The 16626-nt window shown below is 53.9% G+C and overlaps 2 protein-coding genes across 2 annotated transcripts; one reads left to right on the forward strand and one right to left on the reverse strand.

Annotated features, from left to right (window-relative positions):
* Positions 1 to 308: 308 nt before the first annotated feature.
* GID4 (GID complex subunit 4 homolog) lies at positions 309 to 9652 on the reverse strand. The gene is made up of 6 exons (XM_080619870.1): positions 9289 to 9652; positions 6899 to 6958; positions 5907 to 6014; positions 5077 to 5178; positions 3973 to 4103; positions 309 to 2867 (listed from the first exon to the last, which is right to left on the reverse strand). Exons 1-6 carry the CDS (start codon positions 9514 to 9516, stop codon positions 2804 to 2806), a joined length of 693 nt encoding a protein of 230 aa, XP_080475996.1. The 5' UTR covers positions 9517 to 9652; the 3' UTR covers positions 309 to 2803.
* Positions 9653 to 9867: 215 nt separating this feature from the next.
* Positions 9868 to 16236, forward strand: ATPAF2 (ATP synthase mitochondrial F1 complex assembly factor 2). The gene is made up of 8 exons (XM_080617376.1): positions 9868 to 10066; positions 12256 to 12300; positions 12586 to 12731; positions 13484 to 13581; positions 14328 to 14408; positions 14540 to 14652; positions 14937 to 15052; positions 15629 to 16236. The coding sequence occupies exons 1-8, from the start codon at positions 9946 to 9948 to the stop codon at positions 15764 to 15766; spliced, it is 858 nt and encodes a 285-aa protein (XP_080473502.1). The 5' UTR covers positions 9868 to 9945; the 3' UTR covers positions 15767 to 16236.
* Positions 16237 to 16626: the final 390 nt, after the last annotated feature.

Genomic DNA, 16626 nt, shown 5'->3' on the forward strand with positions numbered 1-16626 from the left:
AAGGAAGGAGGCAGGATGCAGAGGGAGCTTCCCGCTCCATTAATTAAGGCCAAATCCTGCGTTTAGAGCAATCAGCCCCATCCTGGCAGTGCTCAAGGCCAGGTTGGAGCAACCTGCTTTAGTGGAAGGTGTCCCTGCCCACGGCAGGGGGTTGGAATTAGGTGAGCTTTAAGGTGCTTTCCAACCCAAAGCAGTCTGGGATTCCATAATTGGATTCCTGGAGAAATCCCACTGGGAGAGGATGAAGCACAGCTCTCAGCTGGAACGAGAAGCGCTTTGGTTGACAAACACACACGGACACAGAGCCCTTGAATACAGTTCATGTTTAATTTGGATGTTGATCGCTCTGCAAAACACCTCCTCTAACACCTTATAGAGACATCACAACCTCTCCCCACACCAAACACCTCATCTCTGACCCCCAAAGCCCACATGGGTTCTCTCTCCCCACACCAGGACATACAGAACACCTCTCCTGAGCTCCAACAAGGCAAAAGGAAAACCAAAATGAAGGTTTATAGGGGGGAAAACAACAGCTTCCTCAGCTCCACAACCTGCTCTGTGCCTGCCACACACATCAGCATCACCCCAAGTGTTGGCTTCAGGATGGCGGGAAGGAGACGGCACAAAGCAGGATGCTCCTTCCCCATCCTTGGAACATACAAAGCCTCAAAGAAAACACTTCAGAGGTTCTGGGGTACTTGGACATCTTAAACAACCCCAGGACCCTTCCTAATCCAGCTCCTGCCAACAGCCAGCGTTAACTCAACCACAGCAGAAACCCAAGTGTCACACCCTGGGAAGCACAAGGAGGTTGGTGTCACCACCAGTATTGCACAGGGAGCTCCGGAGGGCTGTAAAGAGCCTCTGAAGCTGTGTCCCTGCGCCCAAACAGCACCTAGGAGGAGGCTTCACCCTATGCTTGGTCACAGCAGAGCACCACTGAGGCTTCTGCCTCTAAACCCAGCAACATCCGTGAGGAAACCCCTCTCCCCATTGCTAAAGGGATGAGTTTCTTTGAGCAGGATAAAACAGGAATGTGCTTCCCAACTGCTCTGCTTGCAGCCGCTCTCCCTTCATGCCTCGCATCGCTCTCCCACTTCCCCCTACTCTCCAAAGCCACCTGCAACAGCCAAGACAATGCACATGCTTCCTTCATGGCATGGGGGGCTCCTGCCCCATGGAAGGGCCAGGTCTCCCCTTCTCCCAAAAGCAGGTCTCTCCCCACTTGTGCTGGGGAATAGCATTCATCTGCAGCAAACAGCACTCTCAAAGCAGGCGATTCCTGCATCACTTCCCAAGACCAGCCCAGCCACTTCCCAAATCACACAAGATCCCAACTTGGAATAAAGGAAACGGGCTCACCAAGACCTGAATACTTTCTCTTTAAGGCTTAAACTAGCAATTGAGCTGCTGCAATAAACCAAAGGAAGCAAGAGCAGCTCGAAAGAAGAAAACCCAAACCACCTTGGCGCTGGGCACAGGCAGGCTTCACTTCCTCAGCACCCACTTGGTTAACTCCCAACACAAACCTGCTCGGAAAGGTTTATGCTTTAAAACCAGCCAGAAAAGCTCAAACTAAACCCTCATACAAGCCCCACGAGGTGGGACAGTCACATAAAACATACAACCGAGGCCAAGCGTTAAAATGTCTTTAAGAAACCCAACCACACGCGCATCACACACACACACACTTTGGCACAGGAGCCTTAAGTTATCACTTGAAACATTCCAAGTCAGAGGAGAGCTACTTGGGGGTGGGTTTTGTTGGGGTCTTTTTTGCCTTTCCTTGGTATTTTTAGCCCCATAAAAAGGTATCAAGCAGCGGTGGGGAAGCACAAGGAGTGAGTGCAAATGCTGCCCTGTTCCTATGATGCTGCTCGGAAGCAGGCGGCTGATTACAGACACGTCTGGAAAACGAACACAAAACATTCCTGGTTTTCAATGTGAAAACTGTAAAATGCCATTGAGTACTTGTGCATTGGGGTCCTTTGGAAAAGGAACCATAAAAATATATATATATATATTTTAATAAAAGTCTTTTTTTTTTGTCTTTTTTTTTTTTCTCTTTTACCCTTAACTTAAGTAAAGAGCAAATATACACCTATAAGCAGAGTTCAGATCCACTTTACTGAGAGCCTGGAAGTCCATACATCAAATTAATTCCCAGTGGCTTATCCAGACACTGGAAGAGCTCCCAGCTCCAAAGGGCTGGCATTCCTGAAAGATCTGCAGCTCTGGCTAACCTCCTCAGCCAGCACAAAGCAAAGACTCATTCCAGCCTTATCTGCCTCAGCCAACACTCCCTCAACACGCAGCAGGCGAGCAGAGCCCCCCCAGATACACAGGACCCAGCCGTGGGAGCAGCAATCTGGGCAACAAACCTGAGTCCTGGCGATTTCAACCCATCTCCAGGCTGGAAGAATGAAAATAGAAAGCACCCAGCTTGTATTTTCTTATTACTCAGAGGGCAAACCACTGATTCCAGCTACTGAGGAAACAGCTTCCAAAGGAGAGCCAGGAAGAACTTCAGTGATAGAGAAACTAACTGTGCAATAAGAAAGTGCATTTAAAGGTAGCTCAAAAACCAGATTAAAGATCAAATCGCCACTCGACAGGAGGGAGAATCAAGCTCCAGCAGCCACGCTCCTTGGGCTGGGTGAGTATTACATTCAGGCTCTGTCTCGCGAGTCCGAGGGGCAGGAGAGAAGCATTCCCGTGCTCCGACAGGTACACAGTTCTCCTGGCAGGCCATGCTCTCCTGCCCAGTTTGCTTCTGTGTGGTACCAGTTCCGGACAGCTGTCATCGGAATTCATAGATAGGAGCACTGTGCTCAGGAACGTGAGTTAAATTCAATGACTGATACCTGGGAGAGAAGGAAAGAGATGGATGAAGAGGATTACACAGAGCAACAGAGCTCCCCTAGCACTTGGAAGGCCCCAGGGCACACAGCCTGGTGGATGGCTTTTCTCTCCCCTTTTACAGCCTCAGAGGTGTTCAGGCACCCAACACCCACTTACCCACAGTGCCAAACCCCTCAGCATCATTCCTCATTTCCATTCCCTGAGCTACCTGCAGGCAGGCTGTGTTTGAGGTGGGCTCTGGACACCTTTTGAAGTTCAACAGCTTTCATGTTCAAACGGTGTTTGCTGTGACTGCAAATCACACTCAGGTCTTTCAAAGCTCAGCTTGAGGGGTTCTGTCTGAAAGCCTCCCAGGTACTTCCCTCCCTCTGAGAGCTTCAGCCACCCTACAGATTCGCTTGCTGTGTGTGTCACATTCGAGGCTGCCAGAGGGAAAAGAGCTCTCCACAGCTCACTGTCAGATCCTTGCCTCTAATAAGACACCAACTGACTTTGACTGTTCCTTTGTCTTACAGCAATACCTCAAGGACCCTGGACTACAACACACTGGCCTGACAAGGCTGCTGCCTAAAGCCAAGCTGTTACATGTGAGGAGGCACTGAGCTTGCTCTCAGGAGCCCCTCTGACATCCTCTGAAGGGGCAGGGCACAGAGAAGCTCAAAGCCTTAATCACTGAGCAAAGCACAAGCTGAGGGAGCATAACTCCACACAAGATGAGGCTGCCCTCTGCTCGTCTTTCCTCACAAGAGGGCCCTGTGAGCACTTGGACTGGAGATAAGCTTCTGGAGTGATGCTTTTAGTGATCCATAACTGGTATCTGCCTGCCCATGTATGAGAGCATTGCTTTGCTGAGCCACAGCACGCCTCCAGATCTTGCACCTCCCCTGCTCCACCTCACCAGCCCAATTATTCCTCACCATGCAGAAAGGGCAGCACTTTATACCACACAAATTGGCTGCAGTAGCTTGCTCTGGCCAAAAGTATGGTACACACCCCATCCCTTCTGCCCTGAGGTCCAGCCACCAGGCTAAACCCCCTTCTCAGCCCAGAGAAGCACCACCTGGACACTCCTAGGTTTGAGGAGCAGAAGGGAGGAAGCTTCCTTACCATTCTGAACTCCTATGGTAGTAATAGCCCTCTATAGATGCTGCTGACTTCTGGAAGCAGATGTAATAGAAACCAGCAAAGGAAGCACCACTGATGTCTTTGATGGTGTGATCTGGGACTAGGAACTGCTCCTGTACACAAAACACAGACTCTGTTTTAAAACGCCAGTCAAATACAACCCCCTCCCTTCAATGGGTCCTCCCAAACAGAGCATTGGCACCCATTAACATGAAGGCATTCCCGGCTGAGCACTCCCTGCACCCTCAGCAGCCCAACACACAGAGACCAGTGTGTTCTTTCACTACCTGCCATTGCAGGCATCCTACAGGGGAGCAGACAACCGAGGACAGAATCTCTTATAACAAGAGGGCATGAGCTCAGTTTCAGCTCAAACCAAAAGCCAATTGCTAACTCAGCAATCAGAGCCAGCTGATGATCAAGAGAAAGGTCTGGGGAGACCTTACAGCCTTCTAGGGGGCTTAGGAGAAAGATGGAGAGACTTTTTACCAGGGTATCAAGTGACAGGAGAAGTGGTATCAGTTTTAAACTAGAAGAGAGTAGATTTATATTGGGTATAAGGAAGACTTTCTTTGCTATGAGGGTGGCAAGACACTGGCACAGGTTGCCCAGAGAGGTGGTAGATATCCTATCCCTGGAAACATCTAAAGGGAAAAGATGTCCCCCAGTGGGGAAGTGGTACCAGATGACCTTCAAAACCCTCTTCCAACACAAACCATTCCACGTTTCTATCATTTCCTCCCCTTGCAGCTGCACAAGGCTCATGTAAAGAGGGAGGAATCAACCCAGGCGAAGAACAGAGAGGTGCAGACTGTCCAGTCTGTGTCACACACACAGGGACTGAAGACACCAATTCTCTCAACACCAAGCAAGATTTTCCTGTTGTGTTTTGAGCCATAACTGCAGCCCTTCAGGATGCAATTAGCTGGCTAGACAGGATTCATGCTGGAATTTGCAGCTGTGGTGGGTTATGACATTGGGAGGATGAGACCTTTCATTAAATCAGAGCTGACAAAGCTTTCAGGTACCACAAGCCTCTGTCTGTAGTTCATAAGCTCATCAGAGAAGACGACATGTGAAGTTTACCTTCCATCTCATGAAGACATAGTCCCCATTTTTCAGATCTTCATAGTCAAAGTCATCAGAGTTAAATGTTTTTGCATACTGGTAAAAAGCCTGAAACTTCCCCTGAAACACAGAAGAAACCATTCAGGATGCTTATTCCAGCTCATTGGTGCCAGCTGTTATTTGGGAAGCCAAAGCTGTTACAGAACAGGACCTGCTCACCAAAGGGGGTCTTCCTTTGGAGCTGTGCTAAACACACACCCCAGCATGAGCACAGGGGAACACAGAGGATTGATTGCTGGACACCCACAGCCATATCCAGCCTGGCTGGAGAAGCTCCTACACTTCCAGATGAAGCTATTTTGACAGAAACATAATAAAGTCTGGCAAACAACAGCAAAGGTCAAGGTGGGGAGGCAATGAACTGCTTGATCCAGAGCACATGCACACCTGATCCTGAGCAGAGGGTTGAGGTGGCCAAGACACAGGTACCAATTGCCCTGCCTGTGCTAGAGAGGCACCTTCTCCTTCTCCACTCCATTTTGTGATAAACCTTCAAATAAGGAGCATGTTCTCCTTGTTGGGGGGTAAAGAGATGGGGGATTGTTGCTGCTCCCTTCCAACCCCAGGGTCAGCAAGCAGAAAACAAGACGCCCCATCCCCTGTCATGGATCACAGCCACCAGCCTGCTGGTGGAACCTCTACCTGCAAAGATCCCAGTGAGGGAAGGAGGGAGACACCCAAGAAGATGTTTCTAGGCCTTTCTGACAGCTCTGGCACAGGCACACGCTGCACCTCACCTCCAGAGCAGCTGAACTGAACCCCCATCTGCTCCCCCCAGGTTTATTTACCCAGTGTTTCCGATCCACATCTTCATCAGCATCCCATTTGCGTGTTAAGAAAGGGTGTTTCTTACTGATTATTTCTCCTTCAAAGAAAGTGGTGAGGGTTGGATATTCCTGGGAGACACAAGAATTGGATGAGAGGTCAGATTTGTCACTAGAGCCAGAAACTCACACACACACAGGGGTACATGCACCCAGCAAGAAGCCACATCTCCCAGCAGGAGCTCTGAGCAATTCAAGCCTGAAGCTCTCAACTTTCCAATCACTGACTGGTCCTGCCTCATCCTGCCTCACACCTCCAGGTCCAGTACACGCACACACAAAGCCCCCCCCCCCCCCCCCTTATTCCAGCCCTTCTCTGCCTCTCTGTTCACTTCCTGAAAGCAGGAGCTGTGTCAGAGCTGGACTGTGGGGAGTCTCCTAGCAGGACAATCACAGCCAGCTCCCCAGCTGACACCCAGCACACCCAAGGGTTGGATTAAGCCACCCAGGAGAGAAAAACTCCTCTCCAGCTTTGCCTTAGCACTGAATTAGGACAGCACAGGCAGGGAACAGCAGACTCAACTGGGGTGAACAAGCTTCTCCAAGCATCACCCCTGGGAAACATCTCTCACTGACAGTCCCACACCATGAGCAAGCTTAGAGGACGGATGGGAAGGGAAATATGTGAAGATTTGACTGCTCGGGTCCTCGTTTCTTTTCTTTCAGCCACACAGCATCACTGGTAGAGTGCCTAAAGCTGACTGCAGGGTCAGATTTGGTCTGCTCAACCTTAAGGGATGCCACATGAACTTCCCACTCCCAGGACTGCCATCCAGGCCCACCGCACTTGCTCTACATGCCGAGAACAGACTGAAGCTGTTAAACTGTTTGGTGGTGAAATCTACCCCATGCTCAACCCCTCCACTTCCTATTTCTAATGGCTTTCTCCCACCCCACCAAGAACAAGCAAAGCCTTTACAAACATCTTTTCTTGCTGTTTTGCACTTAACACTCACCTCTGTAAGGCCTTTAATCTTCAAGTATCCACAGAGATAGGAGTTTTCCATATCCACATGCTAGAAAAGAGTGCAAGGTCCAACCATAAGCATAGGCAGGAAGGCACCCAATTGATCCAAAGCAGTTTCTGACCCCTCCAAGGGTAATTTCAGCCCAGCTCACTGCCCAGTGCTCACACTGGCAGCTCTTCCCCACGGCTGGGAACAACTTGGAATAATCATCTAGAGGTGCTCAGCTCACCTCTGACATCCCTGGCAACATCCTGCCTGCTTCCAGCTCCATCACACTGAGGCAGCAGCCTCTGCTCACGTCTCCAATAGGAAGCAAACCTTCCCCCTCCACCCAGATGAAGCCAACTCAGTTTTCTCCAAGTGAAAGCATCACTGACATAATCATACCCCCAGCCTCATACCTCCCCATCAGCCACCAGCAGTGAACAAGTGTTCGGGTGAGAGAAGAGTAAAAAGCATCTTATTTACTGGAGATAATCCAGGCTAGAGGAAGAAAGCACAGCCCTGAGCTTTGCCCTCTGTTTATTTAACAGGCCTGACCCACACCTCACTAACTCACTTCCCATAGAATCATAGAATGGTTTGGGTTGGAAGGGGCCTTAAAGCTCACCCAGTCCCAACCCCTGCCACGGGCAGGGACATCTTCCACTAGAGCAGGTTGCTCCAAGCCCCTGTGTCCAACCTGGCCTTGAACACTGCCAGGGATGGGGCAGCCACAGCTTCTCTGGGCACCCTGTCCCTCCTGACAGCAGGGTATACACCAAGGCCTGCTCAGAAGCCAGATGAGATCTCATGTGCTTTGAAGGAGGCCTTTCTCCCACATCCAACACTTTGATGCCACCCTTCTTTATGCTCCATCTCACTGGCTAGGATGCTGCATGGGTTCCAAGAACCTTTAAAACCAGGGGATTTTCCAAGCTTTTCCCACCATCTCCAGCTCTGTTCTCAGAACAAGCAGCAAGTTATTTAGGGAAGTGCAGGTACTGAGGAGATGAATCTTCCCCACCTGTGCTCCGAGGAAAGCACCATTTCCCTGCACTCAGCACAGGGAGAGCAGCAGCCACCTCTCCTCAGCTGACACACATGAAAACAGCAGCATTTTTAGCACAAAGGCACTGCCAGCCCCTGCGTGCAGTGGAGCTGAGCAGCCATAGGATGTCCCCACCACAGCAAACCCCGCCAGGTACATTGGTGCTGCTGGAGCTGGTTCAAACACTCCCCCATCTGCTAGCCCTGGGGCTCCCCATTGCACTGTCAGGCTTCAGCACTGCCCTCACTACATGTTCCTGCGCCACCAAAGTGGAAATAAAGCTGTGAGCAGTGTGCTCTATAGGGAAGTGCGTCTCAGATGGCTGCTTGGCCGTGTATTAATGACTCCACACCTCACAGCTCTGCCCGCAGCAAGCCTGCCAGGGCCTAGGACTAAAAATAAAGCACGCAGGGTGACAATGACTGCAGGAGGAACGGCCACAGGAGCCAGGGGACCCATTCTCCAGCAGGCTACAGCTGTCTGGTTGCATTCCTGTCACAGACAAACCACTGCACCTCACCTCATGCTTCCTGCAGGAGCCTCCAACACCACAGGGATTGGAGGCCCCTGGGTCCAGCTCTGCCACAGCCTGGGTTTGGGACCTGGCTCCCTGGTCATTCCCAGCCAGGCCTGAAATACAGGCCATCCCAATGGAAGGGCTCCGGAGGTCACCACCCACCCTGAGCTGGGCTCTTACCCTTCTGTCCTGCATGGCCACTCCACAGCCTGAAGGGAATGGGGAAGGGAAGAACCCTGCCAGGCCCAAGGGGAATGAGGCACAAAGATGAAGGGAAAGGCTTGAGCAGTGAGCTCTGCTCGGGGTTTGAGAGCAAGGGAGTAAAGTGGTGGCCCTGAGGGAATGGAGCCTCTCCTGGGGCCTGGGGGAAATAGGACACGGTCTTTTCCCCTTATCCCGAAAGGAAAGGAGAGCACAGAAGGTAACAAGAGATCCCTGCAGAGCCTCAACACTCAGAGCTGTCACTGGGCTTTATAGAAGCAGGAGACACAGAGGGAGGTCAAGCAAGAAGGGCTATGGGCCTCTCCAGGCCCGAGGGGAAGGATCCCCCCGTCAGGGCTGGAGGGAACGGGGACAGAGAAGGGGGGGTGTGTGTCCCCGCTCAGCCACAGGCCTCGGTGGGGCTCCGGGGACGGGACACACCACTGCGGCAGCGTTCTGAGGAAACCGGGGCCGGGCCTGAAGACAGGAAGGCCGGCGGCAGCAGACGGACCGAGCCAGAGCAGGCCTGAGGAGGCGGGAGGAGGTGAGGCGGAGCGGCCGCGGCCTGAGGAGACCGAGGCCCGGTGAAGCGGAGGGGGGTAAGAACGCGTCCTCGGTCGTGCCCCTCACCTGCATGACGACCTCCACCTCGTAGGCATTGCCTTTGCTGCGCTGCTGCCCGCGGAACTTGGCGCCGCTGTACAGCAGCGAGGTGGCCACCCCGGGCTGCGCCGTGTTGATGGGGGGCGGCGGCACCAAGCTGCTGGCGGCCGCTCCGGGCGGCGGCGAAGCGGAGGAGGACGAAGCCGAGCCCGCCGCTGCCCCGCCCGCGCGGCACCGCTCGCTCCTCACCGGCATCTCGGGGGGGTCCCCGGGCGCCAGCGTGGCCGGAGCCGGTGGGGACCGAGGGGGGGGAGGCCGGGACTCGGCTCCGCTCCCCTCACACCAAGGCCGCCGCCGCCTGCCTCACTGAGGGGCCTCCCGTCAGCGCCTCCTCGCGCTCCCATTGGCCCTCTCGGCCGCTGCGGGGGGGGCGGCGCCTGGCGCTGATTGGCTGCGGGCGCCCGGTACGCGCTTCCTCCCGGCGGGCGCGGCCGCGGGGCGCTGCTGGGAAATGTCGTTTTGTTCCGCTGGCGGCGGGACGGGGTGGCAGAAGGGACAAAACGCGTTCGCGCTGCTGATTGGTTGACGCCGCCGGAGCATGGCGGCGCCCGTGCGGCGGCGCTAAGAGGGGTCGGACCGGAGCCCTCCGCCTCCTCGCCCCCCGCCTCCTCGCCCCCCGCCGCGATGTGGCGCCGCTGCCGCCGCCTGCTCTGCGCCCGCTGCCCGCTGCCCCGCCCGCCTCCTGCCGCGGCCGGCACCGCCCCGTTGCGGCCGGGCTGGGGCCGGGCCTATGCCCCGCCGGGAGGTGAGGGAGCGCCTGCAACACATGAGGGGAGGGGGGGGCCTGTTCCCATACCCCATATCCCATTCCCCATATCCCGTATTCCATTTCACATGCCCCATATTCCATATCCTATATCCCGTATTACATTTCACGTACACCATATTCCATACCCCATATTCCATGCCCCGTATCCCGTTCCCCATATCCTGTATTCTATTTCACATACCCATATTCCATATCCCATATTCCCCTATACCTCATATCCCATACCCTATATCCCGTATTCCATTTCACATATCCCATGTTCCATACCCCATATCCCATACTCCCTTATACCTCATATCCCATATTCCATACCCCATATCCCGTATTCCATTTCACATACCCCATATTCTATGCCCCATATCCCATATTCCCCTATACCCCCTATCCCATACCTCCCTATATCCCATACTTGGTATCCCATACCTCATATCCCATACCTCCCTATAGCCCATATCCCATGCCCGGTATCCCATATCTCATATCCCATACTTCCCTATAGCCCATATCCCATACCCGGTATCCCATACCTCATATCCCATACCTCCCTATACCCCATATCCCATACCCGGTATCCCATACCTCATATCCCATACCTCCCTATACCCCCTCACATCCCGGGGTGACCTTCCGAGCTGTCATGGGGGGGGATCCCCAGCGGGACCAGCTCTGCTGGGCCAGGGAAGGGCCCCATGGGCCGAATGGGACACGGGATCCCCCTGCAAGCGCAGTCCCATGGGGTCGGGGCTCCTTGCAGCCTCTGAGCACCTCGGACAGCATGGTCCTGGTGATGGGCATCCCCCTGCGCCCTTTGCCTGGCGTTAGCGGGTGTTTGGAGCCACATCCTCAATGCACCGCTCTGATACATTGGGTTTGGGGTTTGATGGGGGTTTGGGGGTGTTTCAGGGGCATTCTGGGCCGTGTGTTCCCTGCACAGACCTTGCTGTATGGTTTTGAGGGCACTAAAATGAGCCTGCTTCTATCTGAGGTGAGGCTGCAGTCGCTGTGACTCACTGCGGGGTCTCCTCTGGGGTGCATTGGTCTGGTTTTAGAGCTGTGCCTTCACACTGTGGTGCTTCCTGAGGCTGAGCAAATCCTCTTCCATTCCCAGAGGGAATGAGCTTCCTTTAGCCTTCAGTCACAGAGCTGCAGCCTGGCCTCTTGCTTCACCCTTCACAGGCTCCATTTGGTTTGGGGTTTACAGCGTGGCAGATTCCTCCTGCCTTGTGTGAGCCTTTGCGATGGGTTTCACCTGGCTCTGAGGTGTTGGATGTGTGCAGCAGCGCCGGTAGGAAATGAAGCTGCTCTTAAAGCAGAGCTTGCCTTGCTGCTGGGGCAGGATGGAGCTGGATGTGTGGGCTGGAGGCTGCTGCCGGAGGTGGTTCCTCCCCTGGTGCCTCAGTGACACAATGCAGTGTGGTCCACGTGTCCCCAGCATCATCCAGCTGTGGCACCATCGTCACAGCATCCTGCCCCTGGACACTGCTGCAGTGTGCAGGTCAGCGCAGGGAATGAGAAGCACTGGGGGTGGGTTTGTTGTTATCAAGGGGTGGGAAGAGGTTGCTGTGCCCTGTCCTGCCTCTAACCCAGCTCTGATGGGTTTCTTGTCTTTGATTGCAGTGGGAGAAGATGCAGCAGGCTGAGAGCTGGGCTGGGTCAGCCTGGAGAAGGGAAGGCTCCTTAAGGAGAGACCTTAGAGCAGCTCCAGTGCCTGAAGGGGCTGCAGGAAACCTGGAGAGGGGCTTTGGACAAGGGCCTGTAGGGACAGGCCAAGGGGAATGGCTTTAACCTGACAGAGGGGAGACTGAGATGAGCTCTTAGGCAGAAGCTCTTCCCTGTGAGGGTGCTGAGGCGCTGGCACAGGGTGCCCAGAGAAGCTGTGGCTGCCCCATCCCTGGCAGTGTTCAGGGTTCCAAGGGAGCTGAGGCAGAGTGAAGCTGCTCCCGTTCACGTGCAGGTTGTGCACAGCTGCGCTGTGCTTCTCACCTGGCGCTTCCCCAGTTGAGTAGAGCTCATTGGGGTGCTTGGAAGCTGTGGATGAATGAGCTGGAATTCTGTGGCCAGGCCACCACAACAGCACCGAGGGCTCTGTCCTGGGCTGTGATGGGGAGCAGGGGAAGGGACCAACCTCTCCTTGACTGCTCCTAAAAGGCTGTTTTTGTCCCCAGAGAGGAAGCGGTTTTACCAGAACGTGAGCATCTCTCAAGGAGAAGGTGAGTTCAGCCACTGGGACAGGGCAGAGGGGCTGGTCCCAGCCGGTGTGAGCTGGGTATTGTCACCATCCTGCTGTCCCCTTTCCCCATCCATAGCAAAGCTGTGGGGTGGGAAGCCACTTCCAAGACCCAGTATGTCCAAATGATGGTGTTGGTGCTCCCACCGCTTGAGCATCCCTGGTGCCTTGCTCCCATCAGTTCCAGCTCTGAATCTGTGGGGTTGGCTGTTGTTCCTTAGTGCCTGCTCCTCTTTGATTCCCCAGGATTTCTACTCTGATTCCCCAGGAGGCTTTGAAATCAACCTGGACCACCGAAAGCTGAAAACACCCCAGGCCAAGCTCTTCACTGTGCCCAGTGAGGCCTTGGCCATTGCAGTGGCAACAGAGTGGGACTCCCAGAAAGACACCATCAAGTTCTACACCATGCATCTGGTGAGCACGGCAAGATGGGATACCGGGACCTTGGAAGGACAGAACACAGTGTGCTGGGAGCAGTCAGGTCAAGAAAGTCAGGATTAAAGACAGGGAATAGAAATTCCAGGGGTTAAAGATGGGTTTGCCAAGCCACTGCTGCCTGGTGGGGGCTTGGCCAGTGCGTGGAGTGGATTCCAGAGCAAGGATTGAAACACTTTGGGGTGTAAGCCCTGTGCTGGGATGCACGAGATCTTCTCAGAGCATCTTCTGAGAGTGCTTTCTTCTGTATCTTGCCTTTCCCAGCCTTCCTGTGCGATTGGCATAGGTTGGTCTAGAACAGGGGTGACCATGTAGACATGAGAATGGTCTCCAAATGCAGAATACTGAGAGGTCAGGTTGTCCTCATGCCCGTGGAAACAGGGATAAGAGGTCAGGAGTTTGGCAGGGCACTGGTTGACACTGGTTGGGTTGACACTGGTTGGGTGACTCTACAGGGTATCACTGGAGGGACTTGAGAAGGGGCTGGACAGTGTTAGTAGGGACTGTGTGGGCAGGAGGAAAGGATGAGCTTCCTTCCCTGGTGCTTGATGGGCCCGTTCCTGTGGCTTCTGAAAGCAGTGAGATGATTCCTATCGCGCAGTTCTAGCCCTGCACCCCCCTTTAGCTGCACCCCTCACAAACTCCTCTGCTGCTTCTTGGCTTTGTACAATAGAAGCTGCTCCTTCCCCAAGCTGTGACTCACAGTGGTTTAAACGGCCTCTATCCCCCAGACCACGCTGTGCAACACAGCGCTGGACAATCCCACACAAAGGAGCAAAATGCAGCTGATCCGAGCAGCCGTGAAGTTCCTGGAGACCGACACTGTCTGGTATGAGATGGGGCACAGGGGTGAGGTTGTCTGGGCACCGTGGGGTTGGGGGAAGAAAGGGAAGGTGTCTGTTGTAACTCGGTGACAGCAGGGCTCTGACCTGTCCGGGCTTTGGCCTGAGGGTTTGAATTGGTTTAGGCCAGTTCTATGTCTGCAGACTCAGTGGAGGTTTATGCATGTGAATGGTCCTGTGCTGAACCCTGGTCTGGACATCTCCATGCTGGGCAAGGGTGGGAGCAGCAGGAAATGAAGATTTCCTTGGGGAAAAGCAAACACCTTTGACAGGGCTGGGGGAATCTGTGAGCCCAGCCCCTAGTACTCCTGTGCCAGTTCAGGCAGCTCATATAACTTGTACCAGCAGCCAAATGCCCTTCATTCCTTAAAGTGGGCTGCAGGATCCAGCCTTTCATGCCCAGGCTTCTGTCTCACAGTCCCAGCCTCTGCGATATCCACTGGGAGCTGCATGGCCCCATATAAAGAGTTCCAGTGGGATACATTCCCTGCTCTGACCACTAAACCTCACTGCATCCTGTGCCTGGCTTGGGGCTACCTGTTGGCTGCTTTGCTGCTCTGTTTTGTAGTAAGAATTATCCTTGCTGGAACAACAAAATGCTCTGAATTTGGGGAAGAGTGGGGGGATTGTTCCCAATCACTGCTGCCACTGCCTTCATTCCCCTTGCTGTGCTCTGGTGGGCAGCCTGGGGGTGAATGAACACCCATTGTGGTTCTGTTCTGCAATGGCCCAGCTATCGTGTGGAGGAGCCACCTGCCTTGGCAGAGCTGCAGAAGAATGAATGGGATCCCATTGTTGCCTGGGCTGAGGAAAGGTAAGAAAAGGCCAAAGATGTTCCTGTCTGCTTTTGGCCTGCCCAGGCCAGGAGCTCTGGTGCTTGTGGCTGTCGGAGCCGCAGGATCCATGAGCCCTGTGCTTTTCTAAGGAGCTGGGTGATCATTCCAGGTACAATGTGGCAATTGGCTCCTCCACCAGCATCCTGGGGCCAAACATCCCAGCCAGCACTAAGGATACCTTTGTCAGCCATCTGGCATCCTACAACATGTGGGCCCTGCAAGGTGAGAGAGGTTATTTTGCACAGGGAAGGTTTGTGGCACAATAAAAGGAGGCAGTTGCCAAGGCAGAACCTTTGTCACTGCAGTGACAGTGGCCACAACAGTGTTTTGTGTCTGCTGTTAACTGTGGATCTGAGACTGAAGTACCCAGATGCAAGGGTCAGTAGCCCTGTGACCTCCCTGAAGAGGTTCCACACCGCCTGTCTCTTCAGGGCATGTGAAGATGCTGCTGTAACGCTGCAGAAAACAACCCTGAATCTTGTTTGTTTTGGGTTATTCCCTTCCAGGTATAGAATATATCATCATCCAGCTGAAATCTCTGATCCTGTCCATGGGTGTGATTGACAGGCACATTACAGTAGAGAAAGCCGTGCTTCTCTCTCGCCTGGAGGAAGAATACCAGGTAAATCATGTTACAAAGCAGCCCTATCATTCAAATAGCAATAATCTCAGCGTGACAAATGCATCTCCCACCACAAATAACTGGCAAGGGAAGTGCCTGCTATTGCAGGAGAGGTTCCACCTCGCCGCTGCTGTAAAGCAACACCATGAGCACAACAGCCCAGGGAGCTCCTGGAGCTGCCAGGTTCTTTTTGCAGAGCCCAGATGGCTGCTTTGCTCCCTCTCTAACGTGAAGTGAAAAGACATGGCTGGCTTCTCTTGCTGTGGGTTATCCAGCCTGGAGGCTTTGGCAGACACCAAGCTAATAACTTGCTTGCTGGAAGCTGGCCTGGCACGAAGCTCTCCCTGACCCGAAAGTGGCTGAAATTGATGGGAATCTTTTCATCCTCCCTTTAAGAGGCTTTGCCTCAGACTCCACTACAGAGGCAGCACATCCTTCCACCTCTCCTCTGGAGGTCTCCCTGCCCCATTAGTGACCAGCACAGCTCCTGGTTCACAGACATGAAAAGGGAGAGCTGCTGAGCAGCTCTATGGATAACCCAGTTCTGAACTGACTCATGTTCCTCCTCTCCTTCAGATCCAGCGGTGGGGCAATGTGGAGTGGGCCCATGACTATGACCTGTGTGAGCTGCGTGCCCGTGCTGCAGCTGGGACTCTCTTTGTCCACCTCTGTTCTGAGAGCTCGACTGTGAAACACAAGCTGCTGCAGGACTGAGGCTGCTGGGCTGGAACAGCAGGAAAATGCCTGGCTCTGAATCCCTGGCATGACCCAAGGGATGGGAATCATCATCCTGCCATCACATCTTTCCTGGGATCAGCCTCATGCTGAGGAGCTGTGGCTTTGTGGGCAGCTCCTCTCTTGGGCTGCCTGTCATAGTGCAGCACCAGCAGTTTTGAGCCCACAAGGAGGGAAGGTCAAGGTGAGCATCCTCTGCATCCCCAGGCCAGCAGCTCTGTCCAATGCTGGTGTCAGTAACGCATCAGAGGAGCTCCCACGAAGGAAACAGCTTCCTGGGCAGGGCACGGCACAGACATACCCAACATATGCCACACGTCTTCATAGCTGCCAGCTCCTGACACACACTTGTTATGGGAATCTGAAAACAGGCTCCATTGCATCTGTTCTTCATCCCTCAGCGTGCCTGTATGTAACACCAGGGTCTCTCTGTTTGATTAAAGGCACATCCCTGCTAGATCCTGAAAGCCAGTGCTGCTGAGTAGTTCTTTGTTTCAATCACCAAACCGTGGTGCTGGAGGCTCTGGGATGCCTGCAGGCACGGAGCAGAGCAGACACTACCACACAGATCTGCTCCCTCTGGGTGAGCCTCCCTATGTGAGGTACCCTGTCCTTGCAGAGTGACAGGGAGGCAACTGTGCAAACCTGGAGCAAGACAAGGGGGGAATGTGGGCTTCAGAGCACTGTGAGCTAAACCTGTGTATGACAGCACCGTGGGGCTTTCAGAGAGACCCAGTCTCTTCCCCAGAGCATGTATGCAGCCACCCTCTCATTTAACCTTCCCACCTTTCTCCTTGCTGCTCACCTCGAGCAGTACCGCCCCGGCCAGCATCATTGCT

The sequence above is a fragment of the Psittacula echo genome, assembly GCF_963264785.1.
Source record: "Psittacula echo genome assembly, chromosome: 5".
Lineage (NCBI taxonomy): Eukaryota > Metazoa > Chordata > Aves > Psittaciformes > Psittacidae > Psittacula > Psittacula echo.

Bases quoted from the DNA above. Each gene is read 5' to 3' on its own strand.
- GID4 (XM_080619870.1), bottom strand. From the start codon at position 9,516: ATGCCGGTGAGGAGCGAGCGGTGCCGCGCGGGCGGGGCAGCGGCGGGC. The intron at 5,179-5,906 runs GTAAATAAACCT...TCTGTGTTTCAG, and splicing joins ATGTGGATCGGAAACACTGG to GGGAAGTTTCAGGCTTTTTA. The intron at 4,104-5,076 runs GTAAACTTCACA...TTTTGTGTACAG, and splicing joins ATGTCTTCATGAGATGGAAG to GAGCAGTTCCTAGTCCCAGA.
- ATPAF2 (XM_080617376.1), top strand. From the start codon at position 9,946: ATGTGGCGCCGCTGCCGCCGCCTGCTCTGCGCCCGCTGCCCGCTGCCC. The intron at 13,582-14,327 runs GTATGAGATGGG...GCAATGGCCCAG, and splicing joins CTGGAGACCGACACTGTCTG to CTATCGTGTGGAGGAGCCAC. The intron at 14,653-14,936 runs GTGAGAGAGGTT...ATTCCCTTCCAG, and splicing joins CAACATGTGGGCCCTGCAAG to GTATAGAATATATCATCATC.